This window comes from Anticarsia gemmatalis, chromosome 13 (genome assembly GCF_050436995.1).
Source record: "Anticarsia gemmatalis isolate Benzon Research Colony breed Stoneville strain chromosome 13, ilAntGemm2 primary, whole genome shotgun sequence".
Classification (NCBI taxonomy): Eukaryota; Metazoa; Arthropoda; class Insecta; order Lepidoptera; family Erebidae; genus Anticarsia; species Anticarsia gemmatalis.
In genome coordinates, this window is record NC_134757.1 from 473,955 (window position 1) to 492,715 (window position 18,761).

At 40.3% G+C, this 18,761-nt stretch overlaps 1 protein-coding gene across 1 annotated transcript; it reads right to left on the reverse strand.

The window, feature by feature from the left end:
- Positions 1 to 136: 136 nt before the first annotated feature.
- Positions 137 to 18,502, reverse strand: Usp30 (ubiquitin specific protease 30). Its single transcript, XM_076121447.1, has 9 exons — positions 18,078 to 18,502; positions 15,319 to 15,491; positions 14,610 to 14,796; positions 13,965 to 14,131; positions 13,345 to 13,432; positions 11,927 to 12,072; positions 11,482 to 11,613; positions 8,436 to 8,635; positions 137 to 8,061 (listed from the first exon to the last, which is right to left on the reverse strand). The coding sequence occupies exons 1-9, from the start codon at positions 18,346 to 18,348 to the stop codon at positions 7,932 to 7,934; spliced, it is 1,494 nt and encodes a 497-aa protein (XP_075977562.1). The 5' UTR covers positions 18,349 to 18,502; the 3' UTR covers positions 137 to 7,931.
- Between the last annotated feature and the right edge of the window lie 259 nt (positions 18,503 to 18,761).

Below are 18,761 nucleotides of genomic sequence, written 5' to 3' on the forward strand. Positions count from 1 at the left end.
AAAAGCAAAAATTCTATTTATACACACTAACAAGGGCAAACATAAATCGAGTGTACTGATTTGACATCACAATGCATTTATCAGACAACAATCATCACCAAGTGCGCTATTCAGATAAGGGCAGTAAAACAACACAGACTTATAATACAATTTATTATAAACATTATACAGTCCATCTATCTACAGTTGCCACATTGTTTCTCTGGAAGTTCGCACCAATAGGAACATAACATTAACGTTTGCAAAGCAATTACCTAATGAAAACATAATTTATTCACTTCCATGTATGTGTAGTGTAAGAAGGATGTGTGTTGTTATTTCCTTTGAAATGTTTTGTTTAGTGCATGTTACCTGCAGTTTACAATGCAATAAGGTAAAGTTTATGCAATATTCCTCACACAAATATCAAATAAACACATTTACTTACTGTCTTACTTTACTCAGGCCATTACAAAAGTCTCACGACTTGTCAGAACCCAAAAATTTGCATTGGCCCCAGTACGATAAATGTCATGCAAGCTTAGATAATTTATCAGTTGTCTTTTTGCCCCTCAGATAGCCTAAAATCTGATTGAAAGAGACATAATATAGACCAATCAATGCTAACATTACTTTTTTTAGTAAGGCAGCTTTAAATAAAAAATAACAAAATCCTTGCTAGAATTGACTTTCCTTTCTATTACTGTAGCATAAACAGTTTTCTGACAATATTCTAGCTAGTAATACTATTATGTAGTGTCTACTTCAAAACTTAAGATAAAAGGTCATTGACATTGAGCCTCTGCAGTTTACAAAGTAGGTAATTATGACGAAACAATTCTCACACTACACATTTTTGGCGCGAAAGTCAAACTCACTATACTAACTCATTGACGAGTAAAACAAAATATTGCGCAATAATATTATGCAATATTTTACAACAAATACACTAACATCGGCAAAAGAGCTGCCGATTTATTACATAAACTTATATCACTGATTTAATTTAGCGCCTTATTTCACCAAAAATAAGGGTCATATTTTAGGAGTATACAAAGAGTATATAATTTATGTCTGTCTAGTGGTGAAATAGGGCATTAGCATTAGTCATCAAATCAGAACAAGATTTCCGCAGAAACATTTCTCAGTATAAGATGTTCCAATGTTTCACATTTCACCATTGCGTATGAGTCATTGTTTTGGTCGTAAACTATTGCGCAATGTGTATTGACACGAATGTGGGCTCCAAACAGTTCCGAATATTGGTGGGAATTACTTTCTACTACTTACACTATGAGAATTAGTCACTTGTGACGTCATTTTCGTGCAAAAAGGCAAGCATTATTGCAAACAGATTGCCAATCTTGACTTAAGCTTGTAGTTCGGACTTTTATTTGGTTATATATGAATACGTATTTCATCAAACATGCAATACTTTCTAAACTATTTTATTGCACAATGTTATTCACACAGTAGTGTAAATTTGCGGTTACAATTTAAGAAAGGTGCAATGCACACATTCTCTCTTTACTAGGTCTATTGTGACAAAAGGAAATGACCTAGAAAGTAATTCACGGACAAATTACTTAAGACGTTAAAGTGGCTACTGATATCAATACGGGCAACCAGAGGGAATGATAAGATCAGATAAGATATAATGTCGAATTCTTTCATATTTGTCTATCCCTGTCTCTATCTGGGTCTTACCTAGATATTACATTATGTAAATCAAACTTATTTTGGGAAAAGAGTATATTACTCTTGTACCATCAAGTTTATCATAAGTATTCGAAAGTGGATCCTAAGGCCTGCTGAAAGCTTATTTTACTGTGTTTTGAAACACCAACAGTGACTAATTCTCATATAATTCTATCCTAAAATTAATCTATATAGCAATTTTGGTACATAATATCTACATAACAACCACATTTAAACATAAATTATGCTGTTTTTATTCGTTTTCCATCATTTATTATAAATATTACTTGTGCAGTACTATACATCTAAAACTAAAATATACAACAAGACAGATGGCGGAACAAATACATTTATGACCGAGCTAGGACTTAGAGCTGGGACACTTCAGTATTTAAATTTATTAGTAATAGAGACACTATACTTTAAAATTATTGCATAACTTATACAATAACAAACAAACAATAGTTTAGTAAACAAATAAATAAGATAAATAAATTATCATTAATTATATTATCCAGTTGTGGTGCAATAAAATTTCAAAGGATTGATCAATGACTCAAGCTTCTAATATTTGTTATGGATGGACAAATACAGCGTTTAGTGTCTATCTGTCTATGGCCTGTAGGTCTACAAAATAACTACCCACCTGTGTTTTAAACCAGTACAGTTATATGTTCGTAAAACCTGATTAAATAAAGAGTAATATAAAAATCAGATAAAACAGTAGGCCTTTATAAAAGGATCGTTTTAATATGTCAGCGATATTAAGTGCTATTTCAGTAGTTTAGTCTTTATTGCCTATTTTATTTAATATTTTGAAAGACATTTACATGTTTGAAGTAAAAGTGTCAGGAATTTTAAACATATTTGTTCAGCCACCTACCAAAGAACCGTTTCGAGCCACAAGTGAAAATTAAATAAATAATTAAACTAATTATGCGTTACATATAACATGGCATCATCAGTCAAGCTCTTACGCTCCACCTAATTAGGCACGTACCATCCCTATACAATAATTAATTATATATTAATTAATAAAAAACACAGGGACATTAGCCTCGCTAGATATATCCAAAAGTTTTTGAATGCTATTACACCTTATGAAAGTGATTTTTGATCAGTAAAGTCCTTCGATACAAGGCAGCTTTGTTGAAGCTCCCAAACGAATAAAAATGTTGCGCCTGTTTAACCCGAAGGGAGTAAAAAGTATTCCTCTGTCGCAAGCTCATTTGGATCATTTATCTTAAATCACCTTTTGCCATTTGTAGAACCAACAATAGCTAGGCTTGAAGATACTGCATCTTTTTATATAAATTAATAATAGGTATTGAAGCTAGGACCTCGCTACTGTTTCTACGAGAGGTTTGCTCTTGGTCAAAATCACTTTATTTCAATGTAATAGCATTCTTATTAGAAAATTTGATTTTCAAGACAAAATTACATAATTGTTATGTACAGGATAAGTGAGAATTGTGTAAAATAAATGCAATAGTAAGTACACAGATATTTTGGCGGCAACTCATTATGAATAAATTTGATTTTGAAAATACCTTTAATTTTGAATTGCTCAGAAGTCTGTCTAAGCGACTAATAACTTTGTAGATATTAAGATGTTTATTTAGTCAAATGTTTTTTTTTTTAATATGGTACCAGAATGAGTAACCGCCATTGAGAAATAGAAATGCAAAGACAATATACAAAGTCACATCAAAATACAATATTGAGATACAGAATAACCCTCTGAGCATAACCATACGGGTTGCAACCCCCTTAATTTAAACCCAACCCGTTTTTGCACAAAAAAATGAACCTTCGAACCTTGCTCATAACAACACACAATGGACGAATTAAAATATACCAACCGATTTATCAACCAACTTGCTATCCAACACGGGGGTGAAAGCTACCCATCGGTCAACAAGTTGGCCAACAAATAGGCTCTTAAATTGTACACGATCTATTCGAATATAGTTATAAATTCATTTTCTATTAACATCGAAACTATTGGGTCTATACATTGAATGTTACAGACACGAAACAATGAAATGATAACGTAGATATATTTGTGCTATATATTTTAAACCACACAAAAGCAAAATTATGAGGTCATTTACCATGGCACACGTTGATTCAAGTCATACTTGGCTAAACTCAAAAATACACTTATGGCCGAACGAAACCTCTCTCAATTTTGAGTAACAATTAGACTTCCTATCTCGGCGTTTGACAAATGTCGCAGTAGTAATACTTTTGAGTGCTACTCTAAATTGAGTAAAGTTTTGTTATTCGACCATTCTAGTGTTTTAAACAATTTTGTTCAAAATATGATCAAAATTAGGAATTGATCGTTTCATTTGCTGTTGATCGAATTATATTCGAAAATATAATATAGTTGAGTAAATTCACATTTTTCAAGTACTCGTGTGCATTAAAACTAATAGAAATTACATCGATTGCAATATTTGAATAAATGCCAAGAATATTCCAAACATATTATTATACGTTTTTTATGCGTATACGTGCACTAACGCGCACGCAGTCTGCACCGGCATTGAAAAAGGGACTCTTACAATACACTGATTACTGAAACATTGAAGGCCAGTTTTACGACCTACGGATAAATGTCTGATAGCAAATCTAATAGATACTCTCACAGGAAGTTTATGAAAGTATCTGTCAAAATTCCACTTGTGATGAATCGTTATGTGAAAGCTAACCGAAACTTATCCAGTAGTAGTCAAACCGGCAGTTAGAATTATATTACGTCTAAAACACCCATTTTCTACGGCACTATTGCATACTATAAAACTTGACATGGAATTATAAATAAAATTCTACATTCATATTTCGAGGTGTTATAAAATGACTGACATGTAGATAATTCGCGTACGTACTGTACTAGAAGTTAAAAATATATCGTGGAAGGAAAGCCACGTGGAAATGTTATAGGTGGAAAAATAGATACTCTTTTTGTTAAGTTTAAAATGGTGACACTAGAATTTTGTATGCTTGAATATTATGAGTAATTTCGTTAAAGTCAGGCAACATATTGAAAATAATTATTATCTAAAACTTTATATTTTGTTGTTTATATACTAATATATTCTGTTATTCATCTTAGAGATAAAACAAGGAGAAATCTTTAATTTTGTTAAATTTTTCGTCTTTAGTTAAATTTTTCGGTGTATTGTAGTAATAGAAATACTGTAAATTGACAAATTATTCGATACGATTTATTTTTATGAAAGCCCTTATTTTTTTTTGAAAATATTCAAGTACACAAAATTCTAGTTGAGAAACTACAAAAATGACCTCTGGGACAGGGGATGAAAATTAAATAGAGACAGTTTAGTTTAGAAACATGTCAATTTAGAACATTACGATTATTAACTATAGGAAAGTTTTTATAGGGTGTATTTTACAATAGAAACTACAGTGACTCACAAGAGGTATGGACAGACAACGTTATTTTGTTTCTAACTACGTATTATTATTTAAATTTAATATTTATTATGAGACGAACAACAATTGTATCAGTTCTTAGTAATAATTGTAGATTAACATACATTTATCTTGGGGAAGGAGAATGGTATACGCACGTCTACGGAGATACCCGAGCGTATACGTGCTTGCTTCGTTCATATCCATACAAGGCAATGGCCAACTTTATAGTTACTCTATCGCGCGAACCAGTAGACCTATAGAACGTATTTTTAATGGTCATACAATCTCTGACTTTCGGTAACTTGTCAACGACTTTTCTAAAAGTCGCTGACAATTTTTTTCTTGCAAATAATGGCCGTTGGTCCTCAAGATGACATGTGTCGACGAGTCGGCATTCCTTATCTGTGAGGCTTACTACACATATTCGGTGCGTTCGTTTCGGTAATATTCATCGAACAACAAACCAACTCGACTCACTTGTTCGGCTTGTGCCGATCGGGTTTTGCCGCCCGGCTAGGCCGATTAATGTTGAACCGAATATGTGTGTAGCTACCCTGAGAGGCCCGGTGTCTGAACATATGAACAAAGCTTCACATAGTTAGTATACTCAAGAGCTTATATGGGTTGATAATACGCCTATATAGTAGAGGATATTGGGCCTGATGTGATGTTGTTTGTGGCTTGGTGGTAGTTAAAGCCGTTTGGTGGCTATCCTCTGCCAAGTTTGAGGGTTAATAACTCCCAAACCTGATGAAGGATCACTTTGCCCACAATTGATGAGGTGAATTGTACACTTAACTATCACTGACAACACTTTTTACACGCCTAGCTCACGGATTTCCCGAATAAGGATTTTTTAACGCGGAGCTATATGTGTGCCGTGTCACTATTTAGTGAGTACCCAACTACACATAAGTTAGTTTTCTGTTGCGACTGTGTTTTATTATATTCATTATTTATTTATCTTCAATACCACTGTCCCAAATATCTTCGATATGAAAGTCTTCTACATGAATCCACAAGATATGTAGCGTTTAAATGCACGTCAAATACATAGTAACTCTTAACTAGCAGCTCGATATTGAACCTTATCTATTACAGAGTAGGGACCAAATTTTCGTGTAAGAAATTTTTGAAGGATTTCTTTTCAAAATTGTATGTAAGTACACTGGTTATAGCCACAGTATTATTATATAAGGTTTCAAGCAGTATGGAAACTCGAAACAAAAATATTTAGGTAAAATATGTTCAAAGGCCTTTGACATGGCTTAGTGACTATTACCTTAATTGACACCCACAATCGAGTTTAAGCATGGAAACGCTCAGCTCAAATATAACTTAACGATCACCCATCTTTAGAATGTCCGCAGCATAGTTTGCTTAACCCACGGATCATTATGTAAAGTGCTGTTTAAAAATGTTGTTTGTAGTTTATATACTGCTTGAAAGATTATACTGTGTTTAGTGCCTTTAGTGATTAAAAAGAGATAGGACGATAAAAAAGAGGACGCAATGTTATTTAAAAGTTTACCAGTGTACTTAGTTAATTCACATTTAGTAATTAATACTGATAGAAATGAGCGAAAAGTGATCTTAGAAATGTGAGTGAACACAGCCAAAATTTTAGATTTTAGTCATTAATTAGTCAAATTTTAATTAATTTTTGGGAGAATAATTCAGTTCTTTAAGTGTTTGTTTATACAGTGTCGCCTCCTGGCGGGATTTAGAGAGAACTAGTAAGAGACTAGAGCGCTGCGCATGCGCATAACATTAATAATACAAATCTCTTGTATTTTCTGCATTCCTAGCGACATTTAAGTCCTGTATCATGATACTGTCTTACTTTAGTACCTAGAGAATTCACTTCAGAGGCAATTTTCTACTACTATCGACAACCGACTAGCTATCAGCAAATTTTGTATGAAAATCTGATCAGCGCCTCTAGCGGGTGTCGTAGGAACTAATTTTAAAGTACATTTTAAATGTCAGACTTTCGATAGTCGATAGTATTAAAGTAGAGAATTGCGCTTCTGTAGTATATTACAATAATTCGATACTAAAGATATCACACCTGTGTAAAAGTCATCGGTACATTTAAGTTATTCCCTTGTACCATGATACTCCACTTTATACAGTATTCTTATACTCGTATTCACAAATAACACTACGGGGCTTTACAGTGTAATTTTTTATACCATTACTATCCCACTGCTGGGCAAAGGTCTCTTCGTAAACGAGGGAGGAGTTAGGCATATAGTCCACCACGCTGACCAAGTGCGGGTTGGGGACTTTGGGGACTTTGCATACCTTCAGTAAATGTATTAAACTAATTTTTAGGCATACAAGGTTGCATCACGATGTTTTCCTTTACCGTTAGAGCAAGTGATAATTAATTCTAATACACACATAACTTCTAAAAGTCATTAGTGTGTTGCCTCGGGTTCGAACCTGCGACCACTGGCGTGAAAGGTATCAACTTATACCACTCGGCTATCACTGTTTAGAATCTACCAACAGTTTTACTTGTGAATACGGGTATTAACCCTTTTTAACTCTTGCACTATTTATCCAGTATCATGATATTCCTTTCTCTGATATACGAACAGCTTGCTTTTCACGTATCTCATTTGACAACTAGTGAACGTCAAATTAATGGTCGGTAATCAGTACATCGCTGCTTTGACGTAACGTGTTAATCGTTATAATCTAAGGGAGAAAACAATGTACAGCATAGTGGATTTTATAGTTGTATTGATAACATTTTGAATAGTTGTCAAATGAACTACGTGATAGCCTCTGGAAGGGTGTATTTAAAAGTGTTGTGTGTTGTTATGCGCGTACTCGTGCGCGACTCGCTCGTAGAACAGCAGGTAGGCGGAGCAGCGGAGCACTTCCTGTAGCGACACCTCGTGCACCAGCGTGTCTGACGTGTACCACCATCTGGAGAAAATACTTTTGTTATATGTTTATTTTTTATGTTCGAGCAAAGGATTACTCATAATCATTTTGCTTTATTAGAGAATGAAACCTGAGGTTTCGTGATAGATAAATTAAACTAAAGACGTTATTAAAATTAAAGGTAGTTTTCCTGTTGGTTTTGCGATTTGATCCTGTATATTGAATTATTTTTTTTGTCTTGAGTTGAGACTTGAGTCTATGAGCCTAAATAGATGTCATAGACTCAACTAAACATAGTTTTTGGTTAATAAAGTTTAACTTATCTCGAGAGGCTTATTTTATTAACTCATAAATACGACCATTACTCAGCTGTGGTAGACTAAAGCATGAATAATGGTAAAGTGCTGGTGTGGTACCTCTTGGCCTCGAAGCCGTTCCCCCGGCGGTAGGTGGCGAAGTGTCCGGAGCGCGGGCCGCCCACGTGCACCACCACGCCCGTCAGCCGGTACAGCGCGCCGCCCTCCCCGCCGCCCGCGCCGCCCGCCCCTCCCGCCGCGTTCAGGGTCGATAGCCCACAGCGGAGACGACCCTCGCCCACCAAGGAGACTAGATCCAACTGCGGAACATTATGAACCTGGTATCAAAACTGTTCAAGCCGCCGGAAGGCTTTTGGCTTAACGACTGTAGTCTTAATCGAAGACGGCTTCTTACGTGCCCTCCGAAGCATTGAAATACTCACCTTGACCATCTGATCGTTCACCAAACTTTAAGCGTTATTAGATAGTTGACTAAATTGACGACAAATTGTTAAACTTGTATTCGTAAATAGCTCATATAAAATACCCAGGCTATATAATTTTGCTGGTAGATAGTGTTGAAATTGTAATGACTACAGACTGAAACATTTTATGACGCACTCATTTGATACCAACAAAAATACGAAACTGTGACGTCACTATTTCGTATTCCTATACTAAAATGTATTTTTGACATTTCATAAAGAGAAATCGATTCGACTGGTAGTCGACTGATTTATATTGACCAACTCGCCGAAATAGTAGGTCAATAGGATCGAGAGATCACCTTGGGCTGCTGCACGGCGGCGTAGGGCGCCATGGAGAGTGTCTCGGGGAAGGCCACGAACTCGCCGCGCTTGTTGAGCGCGCCGCCCAGCCACTCCACGCGCCCGATGTGCAGGCACAGGCAGTACGGCAGCTGCACCACACACAACACAATCTAACAGTCTAGTAAGGATCGAGAGATCACCTTGGGCTGCTGCACGGCGGCGTAGGGCGCCATGGAGAGTGTCTCGGGGAAGGCCACGAACTCGCCGCGCTTGTTGAGCGCGCCGCCCAGCCACTCCACGCGCCCGATGTGCAGGCACAGGCAGTACGGCAGCTGCACCACACACAACACAATCTAACAGTCTAGTAAGGATCGAGAGATCACCTTGGGCTGCTGCACGGCGGCGTAGGGCGCCATGGAGAGTGTCTCGGGGAAGGCCACGAACTCGCCGCGCTTGTTGAGCGCGCCGCCCAGCCACTCCACGCGCCCGATGTGCAGGCACAGGCAGTACGGCAGCTGCACCACACACAACACAATCTAACAGTCTAGTAAGGATCGAGAGATCACCTTGGGCTGCTGCACGGCGGCGTAGGGCGCCATGGAGAGTGTCTCGGGGAAGGCCACGAACTCGCCGCGCTTGTTGAGCGCGCCGCCCAGCCACTCCACGCGCCCGATGTGCAGGCACAGGCAGTACGGCAGCTGCACCACACACAACACAATCTAACAGTCTAGTAAGGATCGAGAGATCACCTTGGGCTGCTGCACGGCGGCGTAGGGCGCCATGGAGAGTGTCTCGGGGAAGGCCACGAACTCGCCGCGCTTGTTGAGCGCGCCGCCCAGCCACTCCACGCGCCCGATGTGCAGGCACAGGCAGTACGGCAGCTGCACCACACACAACACAATCTAACAGTCTAGTAAGGATCGAGAGATCACCTTGGGCTGCTGCACGGCGGCGTAGGGCGCCATGGAGAGTGTCTCGGGGAAGGCCACGAACTCGCCGCGCTTGTTGAGCGCGCCGCCCAGCCACTCCACGCGCCCGATGTGCAGGCACAGGCAGTACGGCAGCTGCACCACACACAACACAATCTAACAGTCTAGTAAGGATCGAGAGATCACCTTGGGCTGCTGCACGGCGGCGTAGGGCGCCATGGAGAGTGTCTCGGGGAAGGCCACGAACTCGCCGCGCTTGTTGAGCGCGCCGCCCAGCCACTCCACGCGCCCGATGTGCAGGCACAGGCAGTACGGCAGCTGCACCACACACAACACAATCTAACAGTCTAGTAAGGATCGAGAGATCACCTTGGGCTGCTGCACGGCGGCGTAGGGCGCCATGGAGAGTGTCTCGGGGAAGGCCACGAACTCGCCGCGCTTGTTGAGCGCGCCGCCCAGCCACTCCACGCGCCCGATGTGCAGGCACAGGCAGTACGGCAGCTGCACCACACACAACACAATCTAACAGTCTAGTAAGGATCGAGAGATCACCTTGGGCTGCTGCACGGCGGCGTAGGGCGCCATGGAGAGTGTCTCGGGGAAGGCCACGAACTCGCCGCGCTTGTTGAGCGCGCCGCCCAGCCACTCCACGCGCCCGATGTGCAGGCACAGGCAGTACGGCAGCTGCACCACACACAACACAATCTAACAGTCTAGTAAGGATCGAGAGATCACCTTGGGCTGCTGCACGGCGGCGTAGGGCGCCATGGAGAGTGTCTCGGGGAAGGCCACGAACTCGCCGCGCTTGTTGAGCGCGCCGCCCAGCCACTCCACGCGCCCGATGTGCAGGCACAGGCAGTACGGCAGCTGCACCACACACAACACAATCTAACAGTCTAGTAAGGATCGAGAGATCACCTTGGGCTGCTGCACGGCGGCGTAGGGCGCCATGGAGAGTGTCTCGGGGAAGGCCACGAACTCGCCGCGCTTGTTGAGCGCGCCGCCCAGCCACTCCACGCGCCCGATGTGCAGGCACAGGCAGTACGGCAGCTGCACCACACACAACACAATCTAACAGTCTAGTAAGGATCGAGAGATCACCTTGGGCTGCTGCACGGCGGCGTAGGGCGCCATGGAGAGTGTCTCGGGGAAGGCCACGAACTCGCCGCGCTTGTTGAGCGCGCCGCCCAGCCACTCCACGCGCCCGATGTGCAGGCACAGGCAGTACGGCAGCTGCACCACACACAACACAATCTAACAGTCTAGTAAGGATCGAGAGATCACCTTGGGCTGCTGCACGGCGGCGTAGGGCGCCATGGAGAGTGTCTCGGGGAAGGCCACGAACTCGCCGCGCTTGTTGAGCGCGCCGCCCAGCCACTCCACGCGCCCGATGTGCAGGCACAGGCAGTACGGCAGCTGCACCACACACAACACAATCTAACAGTCTAGTAAGGATCGAGAGATCACCTTGGGCTGCTGCACGGCGGCGTAGGGCGCCATGGAGAGTGTCTCGGGGAAGGCCACGAACTCGCCGCGCTTGTTGAGCGCGCCGCCCAGCCACTCCACGCGCCCGATGTGCAGGCACAGGCAGTACGGCAGCTGCACCACACACAACACAGTACAGTCTAGCAAATACTGAACAACTCATATACAACAATATACTGTCAACCCACCAAAGTAACAGAAATTTACTTAAAATTCACGATGTCATAAAATAGAGGCGCAAAATTGACAATAGTTACGTTACTTACTCGGCACAAAAGTGTACGTGCCCGTTTACGTAACACACGGATATTGGCACGTCAAATAAAGTGCAGCCATAGGTCAAAAACCAAATAACATTCTAAATTATTAAAAATAGTTTGTTAAAAAACTTAAACAATGAAATGTGTAAATTATTATTGCTCGTTACCTTGCCGAAGCTGACGGTGCGTATATGTTTGGTATAAGCTGTAGGAGGCGCGGGGGGCGCAGGCTCACTGCCCTCGGGCTCCGGGCAACACTTGCTGCAGCGCACGCCCTTCACCATCTCCGGGGCGGTGAACGCTCGGAGCAGACCTGGACAAAATATACGCTTACATTCATAACGAAAGCAGCCCCAGACAAAGCCTAAGCCCTAAAAAACGTTTTGACGAATTATATTAAAGATAAGTTTTTTTTTTGTGTGTGGCTAGTGGTCAACCTATACTCTTTGAAATATAGCTTGATTAAAATGACAGTTCTAAGCAAAACAGAGAACACAACTTTGTAGCGACGTCTAACGAGTATTACAAATTGAAACACGAAAAATCTGTCTTGTCTAGCATTATAACTATTTTTTAAATACAGATCCTCAATAAGAAATCAGAATAATTCAATACAATCAGCCTTTAAACTAAAAATCAGTATAATTTCTTTAGTTTTAAAAATAAACCTAATAATTTTCAACCTCTCTACAAGGCTACGTCATGTTGCAAAAATTTTAGTGAGGAGACACAATAGATCAGAGTAAATCGACTGATTAATCGTTAATCGCGAAGTAGACTTTGATACTATTTGTGACCAAGAATTAATAATTAATCTCCAAGGTTGTTCCAGCGATTCTGATGATAGCGATGAGGATAATACTGATTTAGGATGCGGACCATTAACTGCGCATCCTATATTACTATCATCCTCATCCCTATCATCAGAATTGCACCATTAACTGAATAAATTAATTTTATTTAATTGTTTTCATTGTTTTATTTCATTGTCCTAATTAATACTAAACTAGGAGAGGTCTCCGTGCGGTGTTAAAAGTAGGGCTGGTCGTCCTATACGAATTTGCTTAAACAATAAGATTCACAACAACAATTCGTAAAAAGCTAATTCAAAAATAATTGAATCGAATATAATTATTTTAGATTCGATTTTTTCGCTATCGATTTTGATCAATACTTTTACAACCCTAGTCAAAACAGTTTGACATCTGTCATTCTAATCAAGCTATATTTTAAAGAGTATAGTGTCAAAGTTGTTCACGCCGTCCGAATGCCTTTGACATGGCTTAACGACTGTTATCTTAGTAGGCAGCAACCGGGATTACGTGCCCTCCGAAACACGGAATCGCCATAATGTAATACCACTATGCGGTCACCCATCTATGGAATGACCGCACCAAGGGTCGCTTAACCCACAGATCGTTTACCGGTGAGTGCAACTGGCTATGGGTGCCTCGAAGTTAAGTGTAAACGCCAAATGATAAATAGATAAAACAATCTGGCCAAGGAATTTGTTGTAAATACTGTCAAAACTTTGGAGTCATTTATTTTTAGGACAATAGTGGGATTAAAGATATATGTTACTTACCTGCAAGACTGAAGGAGCCGGCGAGTCCCGCGCTGGCGTGTGTCATAGACAGTGAGATACTGTCGAACTTGTCATAGCGGATCGGACTCTGTAATAAAATATTATAAAAATAAGCCATATGATATACCGCAATTAACGTTTTTCAGTACGAGTCATACAAATCTATGAGTCTGGATATAGCAACTAGTTGTTGATAAAAAAGCGAAAAATGAATACAGGAGACTTGCTTATTTATTTATTTTTCTCACTGTGTTCTTGCTTTTTATCACCCACAGTTTTAACACATATCTCTTGTATTTACTTTCAGCTTTCAGCCGGGTAGCTAATTACTATGATACACATAGTCGGTCAAGTGGTCAAGTCGCCAATCTGCAAAAACCTTTTTTTCCAGGAGAGCAAAAAGAACATTGAAATCGGTCCTGTAAATCGGAATCTTAACGTATCTTTCTGAAATTTTAAATTTAGTATCAAAAAATAAATGCCTTTAAGTGTATGTTAAATTAAATAGTCATTTATTATTTATATTTGTAAAGTCAAACGCTAAACTTTAACTCAAAACACCAAAATGGCAGATTGGCTACTTTAACATTGCACCGACGCCATGTATTGGAGAGAGTTACCTTGTGCGAGCACACGGTGCACTGCAGGCGCGAGGCCAGGGTCCCGCGGAAGGGCGGCGCGGGCGGCGGCCGGGCCGTGACCGGCGTGACCCAGCGCCGTCCCACCGAGCTCAGGTGGCACAGCGACCGCGACACGCCCTTCGTCAGCCGGGGCGCCATCGTGGGCTCTGCACACAACAATCGTCTAGTTAAGTCTTCACATTCTTGACTATACATGTATACACTCAACCTATTTATTGGCCGGCTCTACACACACACTCTATCGCACGTTCTTAGGAGCGTACAGGATTACGCACGGGAAAGACGGCGCGCTCTTCGCTAGCGATTTTCCTCGCGGGCGCGGACAGATGGGCGCGGTACACACTCTTTCCTTTCTCCTTGCACACCCTTTATACGCAATCTCTTTCACACGCGATTGTTGTTTCATGCGCGATAGGGTGTGTGTGTAAAGGGAGCTATTAAGATAGACATATTTGCTCAAATAAAGTCAGTTACAAAAAACCTTATTTTATTATAAGGATACACTAAGAAAACTCCGCAAGCTCGATTGACTCATAACAATGAAACAAGGGTAAACTATTACACGATAACCGCCCCTCAAAATGATGATTAAAATTTCAATGTAGAATCTTGTAGAAGTGCTACCTGGCTCTATCAGATCGGGTTCATCAGTAGGCGCAGCGGACGCAGGCCTAGCTGACAGAGCAGACGGCGTGGGCGGCGTGGAGTCCGCGCGGAGCGGGTGCGGCGCCGCGGGCGGGGACGCGGGCGACGCCAGCGCGGACCACGCGCGACCACCGCCTAAACCCAGCGCGTCGGACAGACAGCCGGGCTGGGAACGAAATAACATTATGGAGCCGTTTGACATATCTTTTCATACGGCGGCAAATATAAAACGGCCTCCGTGCCGCTGAGGTTAAGGTGGCCGCCACCAGTGCATCGGGATGTTGTGGGTTATTATACGGAACAATTATTTAATTCATATCAATTATTTGTGGGATCCACAAATAGTTGTCTCGGGTCTCGTTGTACTTTGTGTCTGTTGTTTGTATGTTTGTAAAAGTCCCCGCGACATAATAGCAATTCTTAGTGCGGGAGTTATCTTTTAAAAAATATAGAAATAAGATAAATATAGGCCCAAAACGATAGGCAGTTTTAAAGTGTGTGTAATTATAAAGACCTCGTTCCTTATCTTAATTTTGTTGTGGAAGATAAATCTGTTGTACAGTGATTTTCTACCATCCAAAAAGTTTATTAAACATAACTACTATACTACCCTTCGATTTTAAATAGTAGGTTGTCATAGATTGCTACATTATAATGAAAAAAATTAAAAAAGATGGTATAATAGTACCTTTCTGGCCATAGTAGCAGTCTCCTCCTCTATACAAGACAGCAACACATGCAGTAGTTCATGAGCATCTTGCTGGTCTGCCGGCACCACCCAGCCGGCCGCGCGGAGAGACTGTAGGACTCCTAGTGGACATACTGGTGTGCCGCGCGCTGACTCGTGGGTGCCGTTTACCACTGCAAAGGAAATATTTACTCTATAAAAATTTTGATACGGATATTATTTCACCGATTTTTATAAATAGTTGACGGAAAAGTATTAAGTATGTGTGCGTAAAACAAACCGAACCGTATTTTGAAATGGTGTCTTTAAATCGCTTCGATACAATTATCCAAAAGCAGGACAATTGAACATATTATTATGTTACCTGATGACATGTCTGTAAACCATTCAATGTTCAGAAGCCAAGTAATTTTGCTATAACAAGGTCGTAAGTAATCTTAACAAGCCTTTATAGGCTCAGGTGACTGCTAATTACGTAAGAAAAGATGGAGAATCTCATCTGTATCAATACGACACATTGACAACTTTCGAAATGTATAATAAGAGATATTATTTGAAAGTTATTGATAAGGTAAAGCAAGCTTTCGAATGAAAGCGCGGGACGCGACAAACGTGTTTGAGCGAGTTAGCAAAAGAGCGCTCTCCTCGTATTAGTACAGTACAATAAAATTCATTGAGTGATTGTTCTTCTTAAACCTGCTACTGGCTAACTCAAACTAAACATATTAATTGGCATAATATATGTAAATGTAAATTGCCGATGAAAATACCGTAAGAATAGGTGGAGACTAACACATATAATGAGGTACAATTAGCATTCTCATTTAACACAGTCCCTTAGGAAGACACAAGAAGATAGGCGCAATACATGGATGAGTGACGTAAACAGGAGAAGACTAAGGTTTATACACTGACATGGGATGACGTACGTATTTACACGATGTTCTATAGGACACAGCATAGTGACGCTGATGTGCGCGGAAAATGATTGAATGCAATACACAACCAATGGCAATGGTATAAGATGGCACCTCCCACGCAAGTGATCGACGATTCGAACCCGAGGCAACACACCACTGACTTTTCGAAGTTATGTGTGTATGAGAAATAATAATTATCACTTGCTCTAATGGTAAGGGACAACATCGTGATGAAAACTTGCATGCCTGAAAATTGGTAATACATTTATTGAGAGCATGCAAAGACTTAAGGCCTAATCCCTCTCAAGTGTTTGGGAGGAGATCCTCGCCAAGCAGTGGGACAGTAATACAGTGGGGTTAAAAAAGGCAATGGTGCATTCAACCAATGTATGCAACTGATGTGGCATAGGCAGAAGGGAACCCTGCAGTAATAATAATCATTTACAGACAATAGCTATCTTACAGCCTGCAATATAAAAACCATAAAACAGCCTAATAGTGTATTTCTAGTACACATCACATAATAAAGCAATTGCTGTAACATTTAACTGTAACAAATTCTTATGCATTAGACATGCATGTTGTTTTGATGTGCATGGATGACATGCATGGTGTTTGTTATGATGTGTGTGGGTTAGCCTAAAGTTATAGCGAAGGTGTATGAAAATATACACCCTCTTCATCATCAATATTACACACATAAAATATGGAATGAGCCTTTTGTCATTTGCTGGGGCACAATACTCCAGGCAGTAGCCTGGAGTATTTTGCCAAGAAATATTTCATACAAATTAGAAAAGAACATTAGTACTTTGCTTAACCCAGGAATTGAACATGACACCTCATGAACAGCAGGATACACTACCCACCGGCCTATGGGCGCAACACTCTCAGTGCAAAGATATTATGATCGGAATATTTAATTAATAGGTATTACATTAATGTTACACGGATAACAAATTGGCTGTCTATTAAAACAACAACAGTGACATGCAGAATGACTCTTGTTTTTAAAAGTAAAGAAATGACAATTAACTTGTACAGATAGTGATGAGATTCATATCATTGTATGAATACCTAGTTAGGTAGTAATTATTTGTTGGGCATCACTCTACCTTTATGAAATCCCTAGGATATTAGCTCTGTCTGTCTGTGTAATTTTTATGCCTAAACCACTGAACCGAATTGGATGACATTTCACACAAAAAATATGTTGATATTTACAATTCTACCTAAGACAGTTTAAATCCTAAAATCCCCCAAAGAATATTCTGATAATAAGCCATATACTTTAGTCCAAGCCAATGCAACCACTGGCAACAGGTAGTTTTAAATAATTTTAATGAAATAATACATTAGAATTTTCCAAATTCTATTAGTTCCTGAGATACGCACATCACATAGAACAAACAATATAGGTCGAATTCTCACCAGCCTCAATATAATAGGAGTATAGAAATAAAGGTAGCAGACACAACTATTATCCATTTATATATTGTTTCATAAACATAATGCATTATTTTCATAGCATAGAGTAAACATGTGTGACATCAGACAGATCTAAAATAGCCCAATGTAGATGTAGTGTAAGATATTAGGTAAAAATAACAATGTGATATAATCACAAGGTCACTCGGAGACCGGCACCCACTACCTGTTATCTACACAGTGTATTATGATTGATTGGACATGCATACTTTATGTTGGTTTTTTATAAATTTACCGCAGGCGTAGTAAATAAGTAATTAGCATACATATTATGCAGTTCAATTCTTATAAGTATTTATTTTTCGATGATTTTACTAAATTCTTAATGAAAAATTAAGGAAAAATAAATACCTTCAATAACTGTGTACAATGTAGTAATCATACTGTTGTGGCTATCGGCCTTCGCGTATTTCTTCAGCCACTCGATGAAAGTGGGGCAAGCTGCTAACGCCTGCAGGAGCGTATTCAGGAAACATGTCCTGCCCAAGTTCTGCAGCCCGGCGATCTGCCCCCGACGTTTCCGCACCTTCGGAGCACCACCTGGACCCCACAGCACGAATGCACCCACCACCACAGCCGCGGTCAGGCCCGCAGCCACCAAAATCCTGTCTCCTCCATCCATATCGGCTCGATTCAATAAATAAACCCCGCACTATTTTTCACATACTAACGGCTGTACAGCATCGAAAATACCTAGCAAATAATTACAATACCAATACGCTGTTATTGCGTTTTTTCCAAAAAAATCCATGAAAAAAAGAAAACCTGCGTTTGACATAAACGTTCTGATTCTGACAATATACTTTTTTTTTATATTCCACGCAGATTCAAAATGATCCTTACAATATTTTATTAATTGCCCAACTTAAAAAGTGGGTTACCTTTATAACTAGCTTATTTATGTTTTATATGGTCTGAATAAAGATACAGCAGGTTTTTATTTGGTCATCGTATGCAGTATTCGGTCATAAAGAGGATTTGAAATAAGTCGCGTACTGCTCTGATGTAATATTTCTTTAGGTTACCGTGATGCGT

Excerpts from the sequence above, each read along its gene's own strand:
- Usp30 (XM_076121447.1), bottom strand. The coding sequence starts at position 18,348 with ATGGATGGAGGAGACAGGATTTTGGTGGCTGCGGGCCTGACCGCGGCT. Across the intron at positions 15,492-18,077 it reads ATTGTACACAGTTATTGAAG|TGGTAAACGGCACCCACGAG; the intron begins GTATTTATTTTT and ends TTTCCTTTGCAG. Across the intron at positions 11,614-11,926 it reads GCACCGTCAGCTTCGGCAAG|CTGCCGTACTGCCTGTGCCT; the intron begins GTAACGAGCAAT and ends TGTGTGGTGCAG.